The 23,416-nt window shown below is 38.2% G+C and overlaps 1 protein-coding gene across 2 annotated transcripts in view; it reads left to right on the top strand.

The window, feature by feature from the left end:
- Window positions 1-912: 912 nt before the first annotated feature.
- Window positions 913-23,416, top strand: part of MTMR7 (myotubularin related protein 7) — a 44,056-nt gene continuing 21,552 nt past the window's right edge. For both annotated transcript variants that reach the window (XM_032686882.1, XM_032686881.1), the window contains exons 1-5: window positions 913-1,187; window positions 13,883-14,005; window positions 15,641-15,803; window positions 19,434-19,591; window positions 21,148-21,276. In XM_032686882.1, coding sequence (XP_032542773.1) covers window positions 1,164-1,187; window positions 13,883-14,005; window positions 15,641-15,803; window positions 19,434-19,591; window positions 21,148-21,276 — 597 coding nt within the window. In that variant the 5' untranslated portion in view covers window positions 913-1,163. The remainder of the gene's footprint in view (window positions 1,188-13,882; window positions 14,006-15,640; window positions 15,804-19,433; window positions 19,592-21,147; window positions 21,277-23,416) is intronic.

Here is a 23,416-nt window from a genome sequence, read left to right as displayed (position 1 = left end):
ACCCATATTTTATCTTTCACAAAATATATTAAGCTTACTGTGTTCTGTGCAAGCAAGAGGTTATGTGGGGAGCTTCTCCTGCTCTGGAGCAAAGCACTCTTGCCATGACCTTTGTGGGTTTGAGAAGTCTCACATTTATTTCTATGCCTCGATGAGGCTAGTCCCTATTTAAGAAGAATTATTGGAATACATCGATCAGTATAGACTATCTGGGCATTTTACAAGCCTCTAAGACTATGGTTTTTCTGAAATAATATATTAGCACATCTAGTAATTTGTATATTGGCATAAACACTAAGAAAGGTTATCTTTTTGCTTTGAATATGATAGCAATTCAGAGACAGCTAGATACCTGTTCTTCATCTTCGCACAGGTTAACTGGGGAAACCATCTCTGTGGCATTTCCTTTTCCTCCAAGACGAAACGTGTCTTTTGCCATAGGTAAGGCAAAAGATAGGGAAAGGAATTTCTGGGGTAAGACTGAAAAGTGCGTGTTGCAAAAAATCCTCCCTTGTGCAAATCTGAGGATGCAGCAAAGTTGTGAATTACAGAGAAACAGACAAGCAGAGCTTCAGATAAACAAAATTCAGTGCTTCAGTTTCAGTAACTGCAGCTTTTGTCTTTGAGATACTGTACATGCTGGGCCAGGGAACAAACAAAAATGGGGGGAGGCGATCTCAGACAGAGCTTCCTTTATGTTACCGATCTTATCTTCCCTGAAAGAAAGGACAAGAGCGATGTAGCTCTAGATAAGAGAGGAAACCATCCAGGTTGCGCCTTCGGGTGCCGCGGGGAAAGGCAGCGGCCGAGGAGCAGGAGGGTCCCCGCGGCTGCGGGGACGACGCGGCCGGGCCGGGCGGGAGGCGCGAAGCATCCCCGCCGCCGGGAAGCATGGCAGCTGCCGGGGAGGTGGAGCCAGCCGGTGACCTGCCAGCATCGCAGCACGGGCACATCATTCGCCGGGAGTAAATCCTCCCTTCTCCCTCTTATCTGCGCCGGAAAACGCGAGATCAAGATAAAAATTAAAATATATTATTAAAAAAAAATATAGGTTTTTTAACAGTAGGGCTGGCAGGAGAAAATCGGGGAGAGGCCAGGTGCGCAGGGCCGCCTCTCCGCCGGCGGCGGGAGGTGCATGAGGAGCTCGGCCGGGCGCCGCCGCCATGGAGCACATCCGGATGCCCAAGGTGGGTCCCGCCGGGCGGCCCCGGCCGCGGCAGCATCCCCGGCACCCCTCCGGCCGGCCTCTGCTCCCGCGGAAAGGAGGCTTTTACCGCAACCCCGCGGGCCTGAGGCTGGGCACAGCCTTCCTCCGCGGGCTTCCGAGCTGCTGCTGCGGGATGGTTTTCGGCCAATTTGCCATGAAATCCGCCCCAAATACCGAGAGGTGGGCGCATTGCTCTGCGATGTTGGCCGGGGATTTGTCGGGCCTTTTCACTGCTTTTTATTCAGTGCCCCCTGTTAAGGCTGGCACTGTCCATGAGCTGTAGATATACGAAATGAGAACCGTGTTATCTGCTTTTCAGACGCCTTTAGTTTGCCCCAAGATTTCAGACTCTACGATGAATTGGTTTAGTGTTTGTATTAATATGTTTGACGTTTAGCCAGCGTAATCAGTGTTTCTCTGTAGCTGTCTAACCACGAGGCCTGTATTTGTTAAGAAAATCGCCACTTTGCTCTAAAAAGGAAGATGCAGTTTTGACACATAAAAAATTAGATTAAAAATAATAATAAAAAAGTGAACTAGAGCTATATGTTAATTTGAAATGGGATATATTTTCATATTTATTTATTTATTTATTTAGCCAACCCCCTGAAATTTATTTGTATTTGATTTGGGCCCATTTATTTATTATCAATATTTAGTATAATGATCTGAATTTGAGATTAGGGCTTTGTTCTTTCTTCATCTACATTTTAGGGCCTTTAAGTGTTAACCTGCAAATCTATTAAGAAGTTAAGCATTTATAACAGCTGCTTTTCTTCTCATCTCATTTCATGATCTATTGTCTGCCTTTTTGGGAAGGAAGAATCTCAGAATGGTAAAAATGTATCATACTGCAGGTGGGAAACAATCAGTGAAAGTTGTTTGAACAGATGCTTCTGACCATTTGCTGAAGAATGCTGAAAACATGAATGAGGAAAACGTTGAAAACAAATAAGAGTAGAAAAATATCATAAAAGTAAATGTTTATATTTGCTGTGAATGGAAGATCCGGACAAGTCCCTGTTGCAGGCAATGGAAGCTTATCTGTTTGCTTTTTTACAACCAGGTCCTTAATATGTTACTCTGCGTATGTAAAACCCATTTCAGTATCTGAGAGCTGTGAGAAGGGACTGTACTGATGCCTCAAGTCACTGAAAATCTTACTCAGTGCGAAGTGATTCTGCAGTCCTGGATCCAGGCAGTCCCTTACATTATAGCTATGCTAAAAGTTATCTGATGTAATAAAGCAGTGCAGAAGGTATGATTTAAAGGCACAATTGGTACAAAAATTCCTTAAAATTTCCTGCATAAATGTAGAAAATCAACGCGAGTCACTACTGAAATAATTAATCTCTCCAGTTACTCCTAAATACACTGACAAGTGCTACTTAGCAGAACTGATATCGGATTTTTTTTCTCAAGAAAACCTCAGCTTAAAATCAACCACCAGAACAGTGTTTGGATTTTTATGTTTTTGTTTTTATTGAATTTGGTTTTGGTAATTTGGAATTGAACATTAAATTTCAATGCCAGGAAGGTAAAAATAGGTAAGGGCAAGCTATGTGACTATAGGGATATTCTCACAGTATGATGTGTTAGTCTCTGGTGTCACATTTCCAGACTTCATCCAATTTGTCTTGAGAGAAATTTGACAAGCGACTACCTTACTCTGTAAAGGTATTAATCTCAGAATAATGACACTTTTCTTGATTTGCAAACCCAGCCACATGGAAAATCAAGATAAATCCCATACTTAGCAAATTAATAATTTTAATAATATCTGAAAACAAAATTCCTGCCCCAAGTAAAAGCTTTTTCTTCCAGGGCAGGTCTATATTACATGATGCCCATTAGGTCTCAGCAATTGTTTTAATTTTAAGTGAAATATAACTGTAGTGAGTGATGGTTCATAAGTTTTAAAATTATTAATAAAGAATGCATAAATACCACAATAAGTTAATAAATCATAAATAGAACATAACTGACATTTAAAAGCAGAATGTGATTTGATACCAATTGGACCAGTAGTTCATTTGGGTCACTACTCTGTGTCTGACAGTGGCAGAGGAGAGAGAACATTTAAACCTGGCCACATGCTGTACCTTCTCAGCATCTACAGTTGTATTAGGGTCCAACCCTTCCTAGTTCCATTAGTTTCCATTCATGGACCTCTCTGTGTGGCTCCACAGCCTGCATGGAAGCAAGTTACAGAAGATTATGGCTTTACAAAAAAATTACTTTCTTATGTCTGTTAAAACGTTCTTATTAGTTTCCTTCAGGACTCCTTGATTCTAGCTTCAAGGATTTGTTTGATAACAGTTCCATGTTCACCTTATCCATGCCTTCACAGTGAATCTTGATCACAACCCACCAGATTCTGATAGTTTCAGAGAAATGTCATCAATGACCCCAAAACCTTTTTTCTGTGTTGAAACTATCAATTATGAGTCCGTGATTCTGTAGATATGGTCTAGGTTGTTTTTCCTGTAGGTATTCTACTTTATGTCTATCTCTGTTGAAACTCCTATGTGTCTCTTTTGCCCATACACTGTTTTGCAAGGCTCCTCTGGGGTGGGATTTCCTACTGCAAAAGCCATTTTGGTTCTTTCCCAACAGACTGTGTATATTCACCTGCTAACACAATATTTTGTATACTGAACAGTATTGTTCTACATATGAATTATATTTTCACAAGTTAAATGTGATCCTATGTATGAGGGCTGTAATTTAAGCATATTTAAGAGTTGCAAACAGTCACTCATTGCTAAATAGAATTATATGTAACTCCAATAGCCTTTTGAAAATTAGTAAAACCAGTGACCAACATGAGTTTGGATTGAGCAGCAAGATAGTTTAGGATAACTCTCCAAAGCCTAAATGTGTCAAACTGCTCATAACAGTCATAAAAATAAATAAGCAATACTTCTGCACAGATTAGAAGCACGTTTTATGACCATGTGTAGAGATATGTCTTGCCATGGACAGGATGACAGACATAGGGCTCTGTATATATGTTTACTTCAGAGGGCTACTTGTGCACTGTTGCTGCTCAGTTACTTTATTTTATTTGCCACTCTTCATATCATTTGTCTTTTTATATTGGCAGCAGGCCTACTGAATAGCCTTCTTATAATAAAGAACACATATCCCTGGAGTAACAGCTGTATTTAGTGTCTTCATTTGGCCCAGAATTCTTTTGGCTCAGTATCTCTTTCTAACAGAATACTTTGGATGACTTGCGTGGCTCTAGTGCTTTCATTTTTGTGATGTTATGGTAAGGTATTTCCTTTACATGATGCTTGTCTCAGGCAGAATTTAAGATATGCTACCGTGTTAATGACAAGTCTTTCTAACAGATGTATTGATTTCCAAAACAAATTTCCAGCATGTGTAAATGAGTTGTTTGCATTTGTTTTCAATCTGTTTTCCTTTCCATAGCTCTTGCTTTTCATTTGCAAGTTTTATAACACGTCTATTTTTACAAACTCTCCATCAGGACACCCATATAATTTACATTCATTCTATATATGACAATGTAAATGGCAAAATGTTTGTCTGGGTGCTTATCTAGGTCAATAGCAAACTGAACCTAGTCTTAGTCTCCAACTACTTGTTCTGGGTTGCTGGATCTCCACCTTTTTTTCTTTTTTTTTAAGCTAAAATGGCATATTCTACCACTACCTGTGATATTATAGTTACGTTCTCCATATTCAGGCTACAATTCCTTATGGAAAAGCTTGATTTTACTTTAGTGAGGTAGGAAGGTGCCAGCAGTCCACAGGCAATATCAGGAGTTACCTGGGGATGTGGACTGGTTGTTTCTCCCCCAAGCCAGGGAATGGAGTGCCACCAGAACTTCACTGTAGTCCCAGTGCTTGGCTAAACTTTAGTTTAGTTGCTACTCAGAAAAGGTAGAGGAGGTGAGGCTAGCATGGCCCTTGCCTTTTTGCTTTTCAAGTGTTGTGTAGAGATGGTTTCTGTTCTTGCCTCCAAGTGTACAACTAAGAGCAGTGCACCTCACAGTTCAGCTGGTGTTTCTGATTCCATAACTGTTTTCTCACTTTACATCATGGTTAAAAAATGTTTAACCTATTTTGGGGCAGTGACGTTTAATGACTTCGAATAGTCACTCGACTGCTTTAGTCAAGTGATGCTTTGAAACATCTACACTAGTTGTGGACACTTTTAACTCTGATTTTGTGTGTTATGGATTTTTTTCTGATTAATAAATCTTCCCTGTTAAAATGGAATTAGTTTTCTTTGAGATCTATTTATTCCGTCTTTGTGCTTTGAAACTTTGAGCATAAATGATAAATTTAATACAAATGAGCTTTGTAATATACTGTGCCAGAAAATGTTCTGGGGTTTGACATTAAGACTGGAGGTGGATAAAATGAAAATAGGAACTGCAGAAAATATCTACATGTTGTGGGATTGGACTTAAAATATCTGTTGCAATTTTGTTCCTAAAAGACTTGTTTTGAATTAGGGTAATCAAGATACCTGCTTATTAGTGTGAGTTTTGATTTGAACAAAATGTTATAACAGCCATTATTCTCAAAATATTTAGACAGAAAATGGCCAAAAGATCACTTTCAGTAATGTGACCCTCAATGAAGAGGCAGCTGGATAAAATCATGAAACAAGCTCTGCAAACATGGGTAGCCAATACTTTAATTTGCTGTCTTGGTGTCCGTGTCTAAACCAGTAACTCAAAACTTATTGCGCTTGAAAATGGTACTGAAAATCATTAACCCGCATGTCTGCAGGGTCCGCTTTGATTTTTGTTTATGCATATTAGGAGACTGGGTTTTTCAGTGGAGGATTTGGGAAGTTGGCTTTGGGGTGGTCAAAGATGGAATCTCTAAGTCTGCTCTTAATGGACTCGAGTAGGTGGTACTTAATCCATCAGTGTCTGTAAACTAAAGGAATTATCTATTTGCAATAGGAAATGCACACTGACATTCTCTGCTGTGCAGGTGTACTCTGCTGAGAAAGACAGATCCCTACCATGAGAAAAAGGAGTCCCACAAATCCATTTTTAATGCAAATCTTTTCATGGCGTGCACAGCTGAAATGGCCTGGTACTGCTGCTCTTGAATAGGCTGCTGAACAGGGCATAGTTTTAAACATGTAACAGAAAAGCCTGCATCAAATACAGGAGTTTAAAGATTCATTTCTTTTCAGTATGACTTGGCTGCATGCAGAATTCTTTCCCCCTTATCTATTTTTAATAACTAAATCTGAACAAATTTGGCAAAGACTTACTACCTCAAGGAAGCCTTTTTTTCCTAAATTAAACTTTTTGATTTCTAATAGAACACATAGAAAAATTAGGAAATTCTTAGAGTCTCTATTCTCCTTTTCTAGATAAATGAGATCTAATATAGACTGAAAGAGAAAACATTCTATATGAGCTTTGTGTTATGATATTGATACCATATTGTAATACTCTTTAAATAGTTTCCTGTTTACTGCATCCCTTATGCAACTCTTTCTCAGGTATATCTGATAACATGATGCTCACTTCACACTTTTTACAGATCTCAGTAGAAATTTTTTTTAAGCCAAATTGTTAGATAGTATGTTTGCTGTCTTGCTAACATTATGAGGGATTCCTTATTCTTTTTTCATCTCTTTTCCAGTATTCCCATTTCACTTTAGTCCTCTAGTAAATTAAACTTCCTTAGATTTTTTTTTAAATTTTTCCCCATCCTGCTTTGCCCTGAGGAAACTTCTTACAATGCAGAATTTAAGGTGTCTGTACTTAAATTAATGCTTTGTGTGTTTCTGGCTTGCTTTGATTCTTTTGACATGTGTAAACATCTAACTCCATAGATTGATGGTGTAACATTATTTTACTGCACTTGGGAAATCTTTTCAGAGATGGAAATATAAAAAAGTAACATGGGTTAAGTACAGTTTTCATGATTCTTATGAAATAGAATAGAAACCGCATTAAAAGGCAGCATCAATTGGCAATTCAATTTTCCTTTATTCTCATTCCAAGATTAAGCAAAAAGTCACAGTATATTTTGTTTAACAAGCACTACACTACTATCTTTCTGTGGAAAAAAATTTAAAGATCATTTGGTCTTTTGCACGTTGTCTTTTTTCACCCTCAGGAATTATGCTAAACACATGGATAGCTGGGGTCAACCAGGGTGAAAAAAGCTCAAATATTCCACTTGGCCTCAAATCATACCAGCTGTGCTCCTTTTTCTCATTAGGCTCAGGCTTTTGGCTTTCACAAGCTCTTCCCTTAGGTTTTATATGCTGCAGTGCTGAAGCTAGTCAGTCTTTTGTCACTAATTCCCAGGATTCAGTTTCTTCTTGCTTTTACTCACGTGTATAACATTTCAAGGTGAGTAGGGAAGGCAGCTGAAATCCCCAGTTGATCTAGAAACCCAAGCGGGTGCACAAGAAGAAGCCTTTGTTGGGCTAAGTGTGTGCTGTTAACCCAAACAGGGCCAAGCCCCATTCCTTGGCTTTGGGTCAACCTTTTCAGTAGCACAGATTGTTGTGACAGTGGCCTTTCTTTACCCTTGAAGAATCACTGAAACTCCTTTGTACAGTCAAATTTCAAGGTGCTTGGTCAGCTTTTATCTGGAACTTGCTTTGGCAGGTTGTTTAAGAACAATGAATTTTAACTGTCTGAACAACAGAAAAGTTTCCTGAGAACATGGTCTGAGTGAGGACATTCCCTGCTTACCCTTAATTGGCAGCTTACTCCTGGCTAGGAAGGGTTTTTGGCCTTTCTTCCTCTTTTGTGGTAAGGAGTTAGAAGAATTAGTCACAGTTCCTCCTAAAGGAATAGGGAGCACTTGGTAATATGTGGGAGCTGAAGTATTTTGTCCTTGGCTGCTGGATAAGCTTTTTTGCTTATGTTCTCCTTCAGATGCTCAGTGTTAATGGGTAGCTCAGTGATTATCATGACAGAACTGGCTGTTCAAGGGTCTTCTACTTCAGGTTAGCTAATACTTAAGAATAAACACATAGACTTAAAATCTATGTAGTGAGAATGAAACTCTTGGAGATGGTTTTTCCTAGTTTCAAATTTCATTTATTTCAAATTCCTACAGCAGAGATGTTTTTGTGTCAGATAGCATCTACCTCTGCACATGAGTTTTGCTGTTGTCAGGAAGCAAAGCGATATGTAGAGATGTGGGACTGAGTTTTCCTCCAGGTCTGGCCAATCTGCACTACAGTTTTATTTCTCCTTTACTCTGCTTTCCCTGCTTGAGTCTGAGTCTACCATCAGAACTGATCCTGCATTTATCTGAAAGAGCTTTCTGATGTGGCACGGGGAAACAGCCTGAAAAGGAAGCAGTACCTTCTACATTGTTTGCAATGCTGATGTGTTTGGGACACTGAAACGTCTTAAAGAAATGAGAACGAAGGTAGCATATTTAAAAACACTTTAAAAATAGGCCTTGCAGTCAGAGCTTATTCAAGAAGTAATCTATACTAAAAATGAAAACAAATTAGAGTACATGAATATTTTTAGCAATAACATTTTGGCATCCTGGCTTTTCAGAATGCTTTTAGGGTCATATATTTGCCATTCTTTCCTTAGGTGGGAGGTCCTGTTGAAACTGGAGGAAGTTGTTCCTGAATGAAACTCTGACCCACGATTTCCCTTAATATGACATTTTTTTCTTGAATGACCTGGCAACTTTGTTCATAAGTCATTTGTCATGTTATTCTCTGAGTAAAAGTGCCTTCCATCTGTTCTTAATCTGTTCCCTTTAACTTCTATTTTTGCCTGCTTATTTCTGTCATCTGTGTTGCATTGAAATACAGTTTAGCCAACTTTATTTATCCCCATGTAAGGGTTGTAGTCATTGAAATAAATCTCTGCAGTCTTTTCTTCAGGCCTAGACAACCACAGTCATCAGGGGAAAAAAAATGATGGGGGGACAGCTTGAAATAAATCATTGAAGGTTTTACTTAGATGCCACTCTTTAGACTCCCTTGGCTCCCTTTTCTTTCTTGCTCATTGAGGTCTTCCAGCTCTCAGCTTTACAGGCCATTTTGCTCTGTTTTATTTGCCTCATATTTCTGATCTGGTCTCTCCTACCAGCTGTTCATTTTAGGCAAAGCACATGTGCGTGGTCTGTATGATTTTTCCTGAAATGTGTCAGTACATACATGATTTCTAGGTTCTCCAATAAAGTCCATGGTAGTTTTGGTGAAAAAATGGAGAAAAAGCCCCCAACTAATTACTGTATTATCTCTTTCTAATATTGAATTTAAATTTTGGCTATTAATGCTGATTCTCAGCATGCTGTGACTTTTAGATAGAAAAACTCTCTTCTTCCAAAGTGCTATTGCAACATGTATTCTCTCTTTAGCAAATGAACGTATTCCCATCCCTGTAGACCATTTAAAGACACTGTTTGACTTGGCTTTCTTTTCCTGATTAGGAGGGTGCAGAGGAAGAAAGAAGTCTTGTTCTTTGAATCCTTCAATCGGCAGAATGAAATCTAAGATGAGGCTAGCTCTCTTTTACTTTTCTTTTTTTTTTTCTACCCGTGGGTGAAATAAACTGCTTTTTCAGAAAGTTTGAGTAACTGGAATCTAGGCAGAAGAAACACAGATGAAAAGCATCTAAATCCATGCAGGAGGTTATGCAGAGAATTTCAGAACAACCCCCTGAGAGCTTAGAGATCATACTGCCCTGAAGGCATGTGATGCCACTTACCATAAATCATAACTGTGGATTTGAATCAGGTAGGGTTAGACTTTAGGAGTTCCCTTTCTCTTTAGAAATGGTGTTAGACATGATAAAGTGGTTCATGAAGCAAGTTATTAGTAAACCTGATTTATTTTCCTCACGCTACAATCACAGATTTACACATTCCACTGAGAGGTAGGCAAGGATAATCAACTTATAATGCTACTTTTTATTGAGTCAAATTTTGAAGCTCTCACTAATTTTAGCTGACTCTTACTTTATCTTTAGGATCAGCAGAAATAAGGGCTACCTAAAAAGTTCAGTCGTGCATCCTCTCTCACATTACTTTTTCCTTGTTGAGCCTGGTAGGAAAGTTGATTCTGAGTTGATGCTTATCCATGCTGAGTACTGAAGAACTTGAAAAGCTCTTGTTAGAATGCAGAAAATATATGATGTTTTGGATGCTGTGCTGTGTCACAAAAAATTGTCAGTATAAAAATTTTTATATTCTCGGTAAATGGAAATTGCCTAACCACAGCAAATGAAGATAGGCAATTGGGCCAAATATTGTGTATTTGACTAGAAATATTAAAAATCTAGAAAAAGTTCTGAAACTAAAGTATTAGTTTAGAAATGAAAATGTTCATGTAATAGGCATGTTAGAAACTTAATGGAAGAAAAATAATCAATGTGACGGCACATTGATGACAAATTACATGAGAAATACAGGTAAAGTACAGATTTCTTTGTCTTGAAGTAAACAGAGTCAAATGTCATGGATTAACTACACCACAAAAGCCAAGAGTGCCTACAGATTGAAATTACAAGATTAAATGGGAGAACTAGAACTGTAGCATCACAAGACAGCTGTTCGATATTAGTACTACAGTAACAACTGTCTACCTAAATAGTGACATTGCCCATGACAACCTGATCAACAGGGCATGAAAACAAGAAATGCAATGGCAGTAGGAGACATAATTTACCAAGTGAGATTTGGTAAATGGGCTGGGGGGTGTGATTCTGCATAAAATTTAGGGTTTTTAAATGCTTGCTTATACAAAAGCTATTTGTTTATCTTGGAGAAAAAAAAGTAATTCTAAGTAATTCTAAGACTTGGTCTTAAATAGCAACAGAAAGATCTGTTACAAATACAGTTAGAATATCTGTGTGACAGCAGCTAACGCATTTAGATGCAGTGTTCTTGAAATAGAAGAAAAAAAGGGGAAAAAATCTCCCATGGCAATGTTCAACTTTAAAGAGAAAACTACTATAAAAATGTGAAAACTGTTTTAAAAAGAAAGGGAGCCACAATTTAAATGTTTATAGGAGGCCTGAAGATGTTTAAATATGGGAAACTCACTGTAAGTCCGCTTCCAGGGAAAGGCCTTTAAAAGACCAAAAAAAAAAAGGTTTGCATAGCTGAACAGCAGGATGAAGGACTAAAAGGATGTCTCTTATTAAAAGGACTTCTTTTATGGAAGTAAAAGGGCTTTCTTCAGTTGAATTTCTTGCCTAAATGAGGAAAATAAAGCATAAACAATTTAATATATAAATAAAAGAAAGGCCAAAAGAGATTTGAAGAACAACTTGGCAAAAAAATGCTAGTTAAGTAATTTTCAGCTCTCTCTAAGTTGTAAATCCTGACATAAAATCTAAGGATAGTAAATTATCAAAGTAGAGAAGGTGTTTGGAGACATGTACATTCTGACATATTTTTCTGTCAAGAACATATCATAAGATTTGTCAGCAATAAAGTGTTATAAGAAGAGATTTCAAAAAAGTTGGAACAATGAACAGTAAAAAATTACCAGGACAGTATGGTATCCCTGCAATTAAAAAAACTAAAGTACTAAACTGTGCTTAACTAACTAACAAAATACTAACTTGTACTTACTAAACCAGTAATGATGGTGTAAGGATTAAAAGTTCTCACGCTGAAAAAAAATGGAGGTAGTCAATATGACAAGTAATCTGAGAGATTGGTAGGACCTGCAATGCCGTCTTAAGCCCACTTCTAAATCATAAGATTTATGGGTAATATGATTTAAAAAAGGGGGAGAATAAGCATAGCTTTCAAACAGGAACCCAGAACCTCTAAATTTCGTTGAAAAAGTGACAGGACATATGGATGAGGATGATCCATTTTGTAGAAGCTAGTTGGTCTTCCCAGAACTCATTTGAGCATGTTCTTCATCAAAGGGTCCGAAGAAACTTAAGTATCATAGGTTAAGAGATTCAGGCCTCCTCAGTAATAACTGACTACAAATTGAGAAAAAATAGCAGAGGAGTGTCATTCTTTGCAATGAGGGAAACTCCTCATTAGAGATCCCATGAATCTGTAAGAGCCTGTGAGTTCAACTTACAAATGTTTTGAACGATACAGGGAGGGAGGAAATGCCAGAGATGGCAAAATTCACTGGTAGTATGACGTTTATTCAAGGTAGGAGAAAGGTAAGATTGCTGTGGGGGCTTGCAGCAACATCTCATATACTGATGAACTAAAATGCCTACTTTGCTTTGTATGTCATGGCCCAAGCTACTTCATTTTGTAGGCCCGAGTGATGAATACCTTATGCAACTTGAGTGCCTGTACAGCAGAGTCCTCATTGGCTGGTCTGCAGTGTAGGGACCTTTTTTCATTCGGACAAAGCTAATTTTTATTGTTGTTTTTGTGGGTTCCTTTTAGAAGGGCCCTGCCTACATTTTCTTTTCTATCATCCCTCCTCTTTGCTTACTACTGAATGCTTGCTGGGTTATACTGTATTTCTCAATTCCTCTCAACACAATCTGTGACCTCTGAGGTAGATGGTCTGGGAAAAGACTCCATCCAGCTTCTAGCTCTTTTCTTTTTGTTTAAAGTGGATTATAATTGGTCTTGGGGAGGAAGACTCGGTTTTTAATAATTGTTTGATTTTAGACATTTTGCTACCAGACGTGCTTATTTTTGATTTTAAGGTTTTTGTTATTCCTATTTTTAAAATAGTACATTTGGAATACACATTGTAACAACATAATTCTCATATGCTGGCATTATTCGTTTTTTTTATGAAAAATTAATTTTAGTTTTAAATTGTTGTAGGCAGGAAACCCATCAAACCCATGGTTGTAAATTGTTAACTGTTTTAGGCAGGTTTTATCCCATTAAATACCCACCTTGTTGATTTTTTTATTGTTCTAGTTTCTCAGTCAGAAATCATAGAATGTTGTGTGTTCAAAGGGACTTTAAAGATCATCTAATTCCAAGCCCTGACAGATGCCTATAACACATGCTATATACAAAATATTAATGGTGTACAAGCCACAAGATGGAGATCAGAGAGTTGATAATGTGTTATGGACTCACCTGCTGTCAGGATTGTAGCAAACATGCCCATTTTATGCCCAAGGTGGGAGAGCAGTGGATATGATGTCCTTGATTCCCATTGAAAAGTGACTGAAGGTAAAAGCTTCTGGTGTGACTTCTACTGTCAGACCTAACAGGAGTGTGAGGGACAAACACTGAATAGAGATTTGTCTGGGAGCCTGAGTGAGACCTGATGAAGGAAGACACTCTACCACTGTTATCTCTGCTTATTCTTATTTTTTAAATTTAGCTTTCTGTGTATCACTGATAATTCTGAAATTACTTGAATGGAAAACATGGGGCTAGAGTTTAGCTGAAGGCCAGGCCCTGCCTTGCTATCACAGAATTTTGATAGGGTGAGATCACAAAGACAAGATCAAATGAGAAATTGTGTTTGGAAGTCTTTACCAACAAGTTTTTGGATATAGGAGTACCACAAGAGGAGGAAAAATGAAAATCAAGGTACATCTGGAAATAGATCACATAATATAATCACATTTTCTCACATAGTTATACTTTTTGATATTTCATATTGCCCTGAAAGAACTTAATTTGTTTGTAATGAACAAAATGTGGACATGGAGCTCTCACTATGGCAGACTCTGTCATAGCCTAATTATTTTTTTTTTTTGTCTGTCATTTCTTTATGTAGGTGGAAAATGTTCGGTTACTTGATCGTTTATCTTCAAGGAAAGCTGTTCTGGGAACCTTGTATTTAACAGCTACCCATGTCATATTTGTGGAGAATGGTTCTGAAACCCGTAAAGAAACCTGGGTATGAATTTTTGTCTTTTCAGTTAGCTTTAAGTGCATGGCACTTTATTGATGGTAATTTGAAAATTACTTGCAAAACAGTTTAGACATAGTAAATGAGTTCATATGGATGCTTTTGTAACTTCAGGGCATGTGAAGTTCCAGCCTAGTAAATTCTGAAAATTTTCAATGGATTCTGGATATTGCAGTACAGTAAGAGGAGTAGAAGGGCCTTCTCTGTACGAATACTGCATGTATTTGAATGAGGAGCAACTGCTGTAAACTCCAATATTGTTCCTATCATCCAGGAAGAACTGAAGAGAAATGCCGTGAATATGAACTACTACCTTGGCTCTATCAACTCTTGCCTCTCTCACTGACTGCTTGTGCTGAATCAGTAATTTTGTTGTTTTAATATTTTAATTTTTTTTATAATGTAGTGTTTTGAATTAACTATTTTGACGGATTGATAACATACGTTGCATGTTGTCATGGTTTAACCACAAGCCATTAACCAAGCCCCATGTAGCCACTTGGTCGCTTCCCCACCAGCAGGACTAGGGAGAGACTTGGAAGGGTAAAAGCTATAAAACTTTTGGGTTGAGATAAGGACAGTTTAATAGATAAAGTAAAAACCTCACACACAAGCAAAGCAAAACAAGGAATTCATTCACTGCTTCCCATGGATGGGCAGGTCTTCAGCCATTCCCAGGAGAGCAGGGCCACATCGCACGTAACAGGAACTTGGGAAGACAAATACCATCACTCCAAACAACTCCCTTCCTCCTTCTTCCCCCCACTTTATATGCATGAGTATGATGTCATATGGTATGGAATATCCCTTTGGTCAGTTGGGGGCAGCTGTCCTGGCTGTGTCCCCTCCCAGTTTCACATGCGTCCTCAGCCTTCTTGCCAGCATTGCATTATGAGAAGCAGAAAAGGCCTTGACTCCGTGGAAGCAATAGCAAAAATATCTCTATATTATCAACCCTATGTTCAGCACAATTCCAAAACACAGCCCTGTATCAGCCACTGTGAAAGAAATTAACTCTACCCCAGCCAAAGCCATCACACATATACATATATAGGTACAAATATTTCTCCAGTGCCATATTATTTGAGAGTCTTTCATATGGCTTAATTATGCATCCTGTGTCCATTTTTGTACTAATTAAATCCATCCTTTTCCGGTCCCACTATTCCTCACCTGATTTTTATTGTAATGTTTCATCTCATCTGACGCAGCATGTAAAATTGTATCGTCATTACCATTCTACCCATGAGAAGGCCCAATATTTTAGCCATATCTAAGTGGTGCTGGTTCATCTTTTCACTGTGCAAATAGATGAAAAAAGCTCTTTCTCTGACAACCACTAGCTTACACTAAAGCAAGCCAACAAAAAGCTTTGGATAACATGAGCAGGCTGATATTTGAGCAGCTGAAACACTCCAGAAGCGCTTCTTTGTCTGCAGGTGATGTTTCAAGCACTGATTGAGCCTGAAGGAGGAGATTGAAACCAAACTTCTCCAAGAGAAGTGTAGGGGTTTTTGTGAAACAGTGGTGGAAGCCACTGTGCCTGCCCTGGCACATCATTATAAATAATTATTTTTCTTCTTAAAGATTTCATTGGCATAACAATTTTCAATTCCTTTACAGGTTCTCCACAGCCAAATTTCCTCTATTGAGAAGCAGGCCACCACTGCCACTGGTTGCCCATTGCTGATCCGCTGCAAGAACTTCCAGGTCATCCAGCTGGTCATTCCTCAGGAACGAGACTGCCATGACATTTACATATCTCTGATCCGTCTGGCACGGCCAGGTATGGGAAGGAAATGGCACAAAAAGTAATCCTCATCCTGAAGAGGGAGAATATAATGGAAGAAATGTATCTGTGTGTCTTTGTCCTTTGCAGGTTAAGAAAAAACCTTCATTAGAGGTGTGTTGTAAAAGAAACATTAAAATAATCATTTATGGAGCAATGAAGAAAGCACAATATAACAAGTAATTTGTTCCATAAAATATGACGTGAGCTTCATTTAAAATAATACTCTGTTGGCCATAAAATATATTATAATGCTATTTTACATGCAGCTGTTGTTTGCTGGATGCCTTGTGTAAATGTGAATTTAGGAAAATACTCTAAATCCAGGGAACTTTTGTGCCCCTGCTGTGACAAAAACCTTACAATATATTTAATAGTCATGTCAAGATTTGAATTTTAACTTTCTGTGCTGTGCATAAATTTCTTAAAATCAATGAAAGGTTTTGCAGCAAGTAGTTGATTTATTCCACCAGCCTGCCCATGGTTTTGTCTATTATTATCTACATTTTGAATGTGTCCTGTTTGAATTTCTGAATTTAGTTCAAGATCCTTTTGAAACCTTTCCTCTTTTCAGTGAAATCCAAATGTTGCATCAAAGTCCAACATCTGATCGCCTACATTATAGCTCCTCTCTGCATTATACTCTCCTAAGAACCAGCTGACAAGAGTTCTGGATTGTTTCTTTTTAAAATTATAACTGTAGAAATACAACACTGACTTTTGTCCCTTACTGTTACTTTATTAGGATGCAAAGAAATTGTCTACCACACTGTACAAAGCTGAAAACACTGACTTTAATTTTTATCTTGCTAGGAGAACACCAATTTCATCTACTGTATAGAGGGGGAAAAATTGCATAGTCAGCCAGCACAACTACTGAACTATAAAGTACCTTCTATAATTAGGGTAGTAGGAGTAGTAGTAATGTACAACTGTAGCAGAAGTAACTTAGTATGCTAGGTGATGCTGGTTCAAAGTAATCAGAAAAATTTTAAAACAATGAGACAGATCCAGTCAGTGGTTCTGCTGATATAGGTCTGGATTCATTCCGTGGACCTCAGCTGCAAGCATGTGTTCATGCATGCTGGAAGGAATGCAGTTCTGGAATGCTCTTTCCCTGGAGGCTGAAGGAGGTGTGCGTGCTGCTATGCACCAGAACGGGCAGACAGAAGGGTAGCTATGGACCCTGAATGCAAGTTCAGTGGCAAACTGCAATGGACAAGAAGGTTTGAGTAAAGAAGATGGAAAACGCACTGTAGAATTAGCTTTTTCAATAGTTCAACTGCACAGTAGTTTTCCTTCTCCAACAAACTATCCAGTCTTGATGTGAGGAAGGATAAAATTATGCTTACTTACTCAAAATTAGAAGGCTCTGATTACAAGCTGAGCCATATGTGCCCTGACAGTTCTCATCCATGTCGTTTTGTCTGGGTGTGAAGCTGTACTTTCTTTAGGTAATACAGTTACTCAGCATTAGAAGGTACCCTTTGCTCCATGAGGAGAAAATGGGATTCAGGCTCTACTTTCCATTCTCTGCCTGTTCCTTTCATTCATTAAGCCATAGCGAAGCCTGAGTGAAGCCCATGTTGTGTACTGGCTTAACATGTTCTATACCAGCTGATGTCCTAGTTATATTAAAGGTGAATTTTATGCTAGAATTTTATTTTGCTAGAATTTTAATAAGATCAAGCTGTCAGCTGAATTTGGCTTTTTTGCTTAATTAAGCCATTTTTTGAAACAAGCTGACTGTAAGAGTGGTTACATGCTTATAGCAAAATAACTGTGAAAGATTAGGAAAGGTCCTATAAGTACTGGCAAAGGGGTGGTGACTGAGCTTTAAGGCACTGCTACTAATACTTGAACATTTTTGATACCACCTATAGATACCATCAGGTAATAATACTTGTAACATTGAGGCAGACTTTAGTCATATGTAACTCAGATATATTTTAATAGGTGAATTTTTAAAGGGTTTCCATGTGCCTGTAAACAGCGGGTCCATCAGGAAGAAAATCCAGATGTTTCTGACAATGAAGCAGTGAAAACAAGAGCTCAGATTGCTACCAAAAGCACTTTAGTAAAAAGAGCTCAGATTAGATTTATGGATTATGCTAAAGCTTCATGTTAGCAGATGAGAAGTAACCAGACTGTCGTTCTTATCTGTGCTATGCCACAAGTTTGAAATTAGAGAATACAGAAAGAGTTTAAATTGTTGGACAATTTGCAAATCATTCTTTTCTTTTTCCCTACTCAAGACTTTGTTGACTTTCTGTACAGTCCTAACATGAAGTTTTCTTTCCTTATGTTCATACTTTTGTGTATGTGTGTATACAACAAATTTAACGAAATTAAAAAAGGCAAAATAGAATTTAAAGTAAACCTTTAGAAGACATAGTCAAAATACAAGTAAAGATTTTCTATAGAAAAAGGTGGGAACCTTATTATTAATATGGGGGAGTATTATTTTTATACCTCTATATTCTGTACAGTACAGAACGCTGTAGTGTTCTAAGACTGCTTATTAGCTATATATTATTAGAAAAAGAAAGTGTAGTATTTAAATTTACTGATCTCTCTAAAATTATATTGTAGAGCAAGTGTATCAGTGGAGAACTGTGAAATCATAGACTCAGCTTGTGATTTACTTTGCCTCAGTTCTAAACTTAAAAACCTGTTGGTCAGAAAGCTTTAAGGAACTTAGAGCAACAGAATGAAAACACACCCTTGTGACACAGTATCTTAAATATCGATGAAAATGTGGATTTCAAACTGTATGCTGAATAGTTACTCATGTCAGTAACAGCTGGCATTCAATGGCAGTGGTGTCTGGCTGCCTCTGGTCACCAGGATTAAGACACTCATTAGCATAAATACAGATATATTCCAAAAAAAAGTCAAAAACTCCAGCACCATCAAAGTTTCCTATATGGTCCTTGATCGACAGAGACAGGTGGCATAGCTACTTAAACAATTTCATGGTCATGATAAAATGATTGACGTAGTATATGCTTTTTTATATGCTTTTTTTATGCTGTTACGTCATCTGTATCTTGAATGCCTTTGCCAATAGTTCAGGGACAGAATTTTGCACTCTGCAAAACTAAGATTTCATTGAATCTATTGGAAACCTTCCTAATTAGGAATAAAAACTACTGAGTTCATTTTTGTAAGATTGTGCTGCATAGTCCATTGTTCACATCTTATGTCTTTGCCACAGGATAGATGTTACGTTAATAAAGGGAATTCTGAACTAGTAGACAGTAAATTCTTTTCCAGATCAAGTGCTTACTCTGGCACTGACTGCAGTTTTCTTTGGATGAAAGCATATCACTGACATTTTGTCTGTGCTGGGGGAGGCCTTCACAATTCTACTGAAGTTTAGCAGAACGGTATATTTGTAGTAGCACTTCTATTTCAACATATACAAATATCAAAAGAGCACAATACTTTCAAAGTTAACTTGACAGTAGATATAAACCAGGACATGTGCTTTTGTAAAACAAAGCATACTGCTTTAAAAGAAACTGCATCAAGGCCAACACCAAGTTCTGCTTTTAAAGTGTGATTTCTGGATAAGAAATCTGAAGCAGTTTACTGTTTTTGTTTGTTTGCTTATTTTTTTCCCAGTGAAATATGAAGAGCTGTATTGCTTCTCATTCAATCCAAAATTAGATAAAGAAGAGCGAGAACAAGGCTGGAAGCTTATGGACCTCAATGAAGAATATAATCGGATGGGTGTTCCAAACAACTATTGGCAGATTTGTGATGTAAACAGAGACTACGGAGTGAGTCGTTGTGATTTTTCTGTTACAGAGGCTGTCTGTAAAACAAATCAGCAGCCTGACTGTGGACTACCATGGTGCTTAGTTGCAGGATCCCTTTGTGCTGAGTGCTGTACACACATGTCACAAGGTGCAGTTCTTTCACATAAAATGCCACATAGAGAATGAGAGAAAGGATATGTCTTTATTTAACAGATGTGAAATTGAAGCACAGAAAACAGTGTTTTAAATGTTAGAGTTTGGCTGCCTGGAAGAAGTTTAAATCATTCCTAATGTTATGTGTCTGAATAAGATTTTTCCTGACATGTAGGGCTATATAAAATTACTACACAGTCATTTTATGAAAAAAAAATTGCTCAAAATAGTGAACTTAATAATATTTTTTTCCTCACTGGCTATTCCCACACTCCTTTTGAATCCTGTGTGATTGAGTGTTTTCACAGTCATCTAGTAGGTCATATATCTTCCTAGCTGCCTGCTGTCCTGCCTCATTCAGTCTTGTACAACTGAAGACCCTAGAATGTTAATTAATTGTGAGAAATAATAACCAAGGGATTTTTGAAGGAAGTTTGTCCATGCACTACATTGGCTCTGTTGCTGGAGCACGTCCATGTTAAGGAAGATCTGTGAAGTTCTCAGAGAAGACTAAATGTGCTGTCAGCATTTGTTTTGTTAAAAGAAGTGGAAAAAAATGTTTGGCCTCTTCTAAGATAAAGTGTAGGGAAAATGGCATCATGAATAAAATCCAGTTCACCACAGCAGCATCTGTAACCGCAAGCCATAACTTTCCTTTCTCCTTCATTACATATCTCTGTCTCAGAAAATAATTTTTTCCTGGGCATTCTAATTCCTTTAGTCATCTCAGAAAGTCACAGGGAGATACTGAATATCCTTTTGACCCCAGTCAGAATGTTACAGGCAGTACCAGGACAAGGAAGTTAAACTAGGGCCCCATGCGTGGTCCTGCTTGTCTCCAGAGGGATTTCTGGGCTTTTTTTGCAGGCTCATAGGGTTCCTCTCAGAAGTGATAGGCATTGTCAGGGCTGCTTGCCTTTTGGTATCCTCATTTCACATGGTTTAATTTCTTTTCTCCAAGTCCCTATTTTATCCTTATTTTTTTATTATTATTATCAGATTTGCTGGAAAATTTGGCTCTATAGTCGTCTCCCATTATAAAAGGGTGTTTGAGAACTTCACCCACTCCCATCCTTACTCCCAAATTGTGCTACAGAGAAAACTGCAGTTGTAAATACAACCTTACTGTACATAATGATAGATGTTTTCTGGTATGAATGTATGTTAAACCTGTATGTTCTCAACAAGGTATGAATCAACATTTGGAAATACAGCCCTTCAACCCTTCTCCTTCAGTTTTCCATCTGTAAGTTATGATTAATACTTTCCAGCTTCAAAATAATGTTTTGAGAAATGTCAGTGATGCATATACATAATGATGGAACATTTCCCAAGATTTGAGTTCCTTGGTATTTTGTTTTTGCTGTGGAGATGGCTAATGTTACTTGTACTTTGTAGACCAAATAAGCAGTTTCCTTTCACAGGTCTGTGACTCCTATCCTACAGAAGTGTATGTACCAAAATCTGCAACTGCACACATCATAGTGGGGAGTTCTAAATTTCGGAGCCGAAGGCGTTTCCCAGCTCTTTCCTACTACTGCAAGGATAACAATGTAAGTGCGAATTTGAAGCTTTGAAGTGTTTGCTTATTTTGGCCTTGGTTTTATAATTCTTCTAGTAAGGTTTTACAAGAATCTGTGATTATTTAATTTTTTAAAATGATTACTGTAGCCTGGTTAGTGTGGTTAGTTCATTAATAGGCATTAATAGGTATTTAATGCAATCATTTAAATCCAGCTGCATCACACACAAAAAAAAGTGATCTCCGTATCATAAGAAAGTGGAGTAGTGCAAGAGGCCCTGAAACTTGGGTGGCAGAAGAGTGAAGTAGCAGGCAGCTTAACAGGTGATTGGGAGGAGAACAGAGCAATTTTGGATCTCGTAGCTGCAGACTGAGTTGAGGAGGTTAAAAACTATACTTGCAGCAATTAGAGAATCAGGAGTAGCTTTTCAAGAAAACATCTGTGAAGAGACTCAAAAAAGATGGATGAAAGAGCTATCAAGTGTTGGCTGAGCAGCATGTTGTGTGTTTGTTGAAGAGTCTCTCCTTGTCTGCAAGAGTGAGGAGTGCCATCTTCTCTGATTCATAACACATATTCTCAGGGTAAGCAAGGAACTGCCTCACTTGTCTGTAACCTTTTGGAAAAAACCCCGACCGTGACCTGTTTGCATTTCTTTTTTCTGGCAGCTGAGGTAAAGGACTGAAGGATCCCATGGACTGGGTGTTTTTACATTTGTGTTCCAGCCCCTTAGAGATTGGCTTAGCTCAACTATCATTACCAGTTAGGCTAATGGTGTCCCTTTTGTGCTGTCAGAGGATCTATGTGACTCCAGTTTCAGTCCCAGACTGGCAACTGCATTGAGAGGTCTTTTGTAGTGCTGGGGGACAGGCAGGACCTCCCAAGAGACAGAGCTACTCTGAGATTACAGAGCACCTGTAGCTTTTACCAGGCAGGATGAGAGGTAGAATGTAACAAGCACAAATCATAAGTTACAATCTCCACAGAAATCTTTTGGCCCCTATCATAGTTTAAGCTTCAGAAAGAAGGGTTAAGACGTTATTTTCACTCCTTCCTTACCCTGCATTTTATCAGAATATTGCTTCCCTAAAGATCTATGAATTTACAACAAAAGTGGAGGATAGGAAGATTTGAATAGTAAATACAATCTCTGCATAAATTGCATAATTTTTTTAACATTTCATGAAGGCCAAATTTTTCAGAGTTAATCCCTTTGCATAATCAACTAGGTCCAAATATAGATATCTAGGATTCAAAACACTTGGACATTTCCAAGTCTCAGTGAAAGAAAAGGTCTCAGGGGTCAGCTAGATTCCAATATATAGTGATTGGATGAGTTTCATGGTTTCAGCCTGAATGTTTTCCCTGTTATATTTGGAGTCCAGGTTAAGGTTCAAACTACAGGATCTGAAGTATTGTGTTTACTCATGCATCCTTCATGGTTCAAAGAGCTGGGGAAAGCAATGTTGAAGGAAATACCTCCTTGTGAGTTTGGAGGTTGCCATGAGTTGCCAGCTAATAGAGTAATGGACAGGGGAGGGAAAAGATTTATGATGCTCACAGCAGGTTAGGAAGAGGTGTGCTGCGTGCAGAAAGAGACAGGTACCACTCGTTCAGTCCTTCATATCCAGAACTTTCCCATAGCTCTTTTGTCCTGACAAAAGAGGTATAAGCATGTATTAAATTGCTGGAATTTGCGCTGATCAGGAGGCAAGACTGTATAACTAATAACCTGTTTGCAAAAGTAGGAACAGGCTCTCACACAATTCAGGGTTTCTACCTTAAAGATCCGTATTTTACTTACTAACTACTGACAGTTCAAAGACGTGACTGAAGAAAAGCATGTCCTTTCTCACAGTAATAAATAATCTGTAGGGCAGTCTGCATGGGACCTTCAGCAGGCAGATTCTGTTCATGCTTGTGTTCAGTGCTTAGAAAGTGCATATATTAGCTCCTTGCCTTCTACAAATCTAGCTGTCCTCTGCCTAGCAAAAATAAAAGCCTCCCTGCTCACCTATTTCACATTTAGTTCCTTCCTTCCTGGTTTCATCTGGACGTCTGATCCTGAGGGGTCTGTGGAGAAGCTCTCTTGCCTCCTTCAATAGCCATGATTAATAAATGTACTCCAGGAGTCAGGCTGCCTGACCCACTTCTTATGCAGTAAAGTCTTTCT

This window comes from Chiroxiphia lanceolata, chromosome 4, assembly GCF_009829145.1.
Source record: "Chiroxiphia lanceolata isolate bChiLan1 chromosome 4, bChiLan1.pri, whole genome shotgun sequence".
Lineage (NCBI taxonomy): Eukaryota > Metazoa > Chordata > Aves > Passeriformes > Pipridae > Chiroxiphia > Chiroxiphia lanceolata.
Note: the sequence above shows the minus strand (reverse complement) of the source record. Positions and strands in the feature narration are given on the sequence as shown.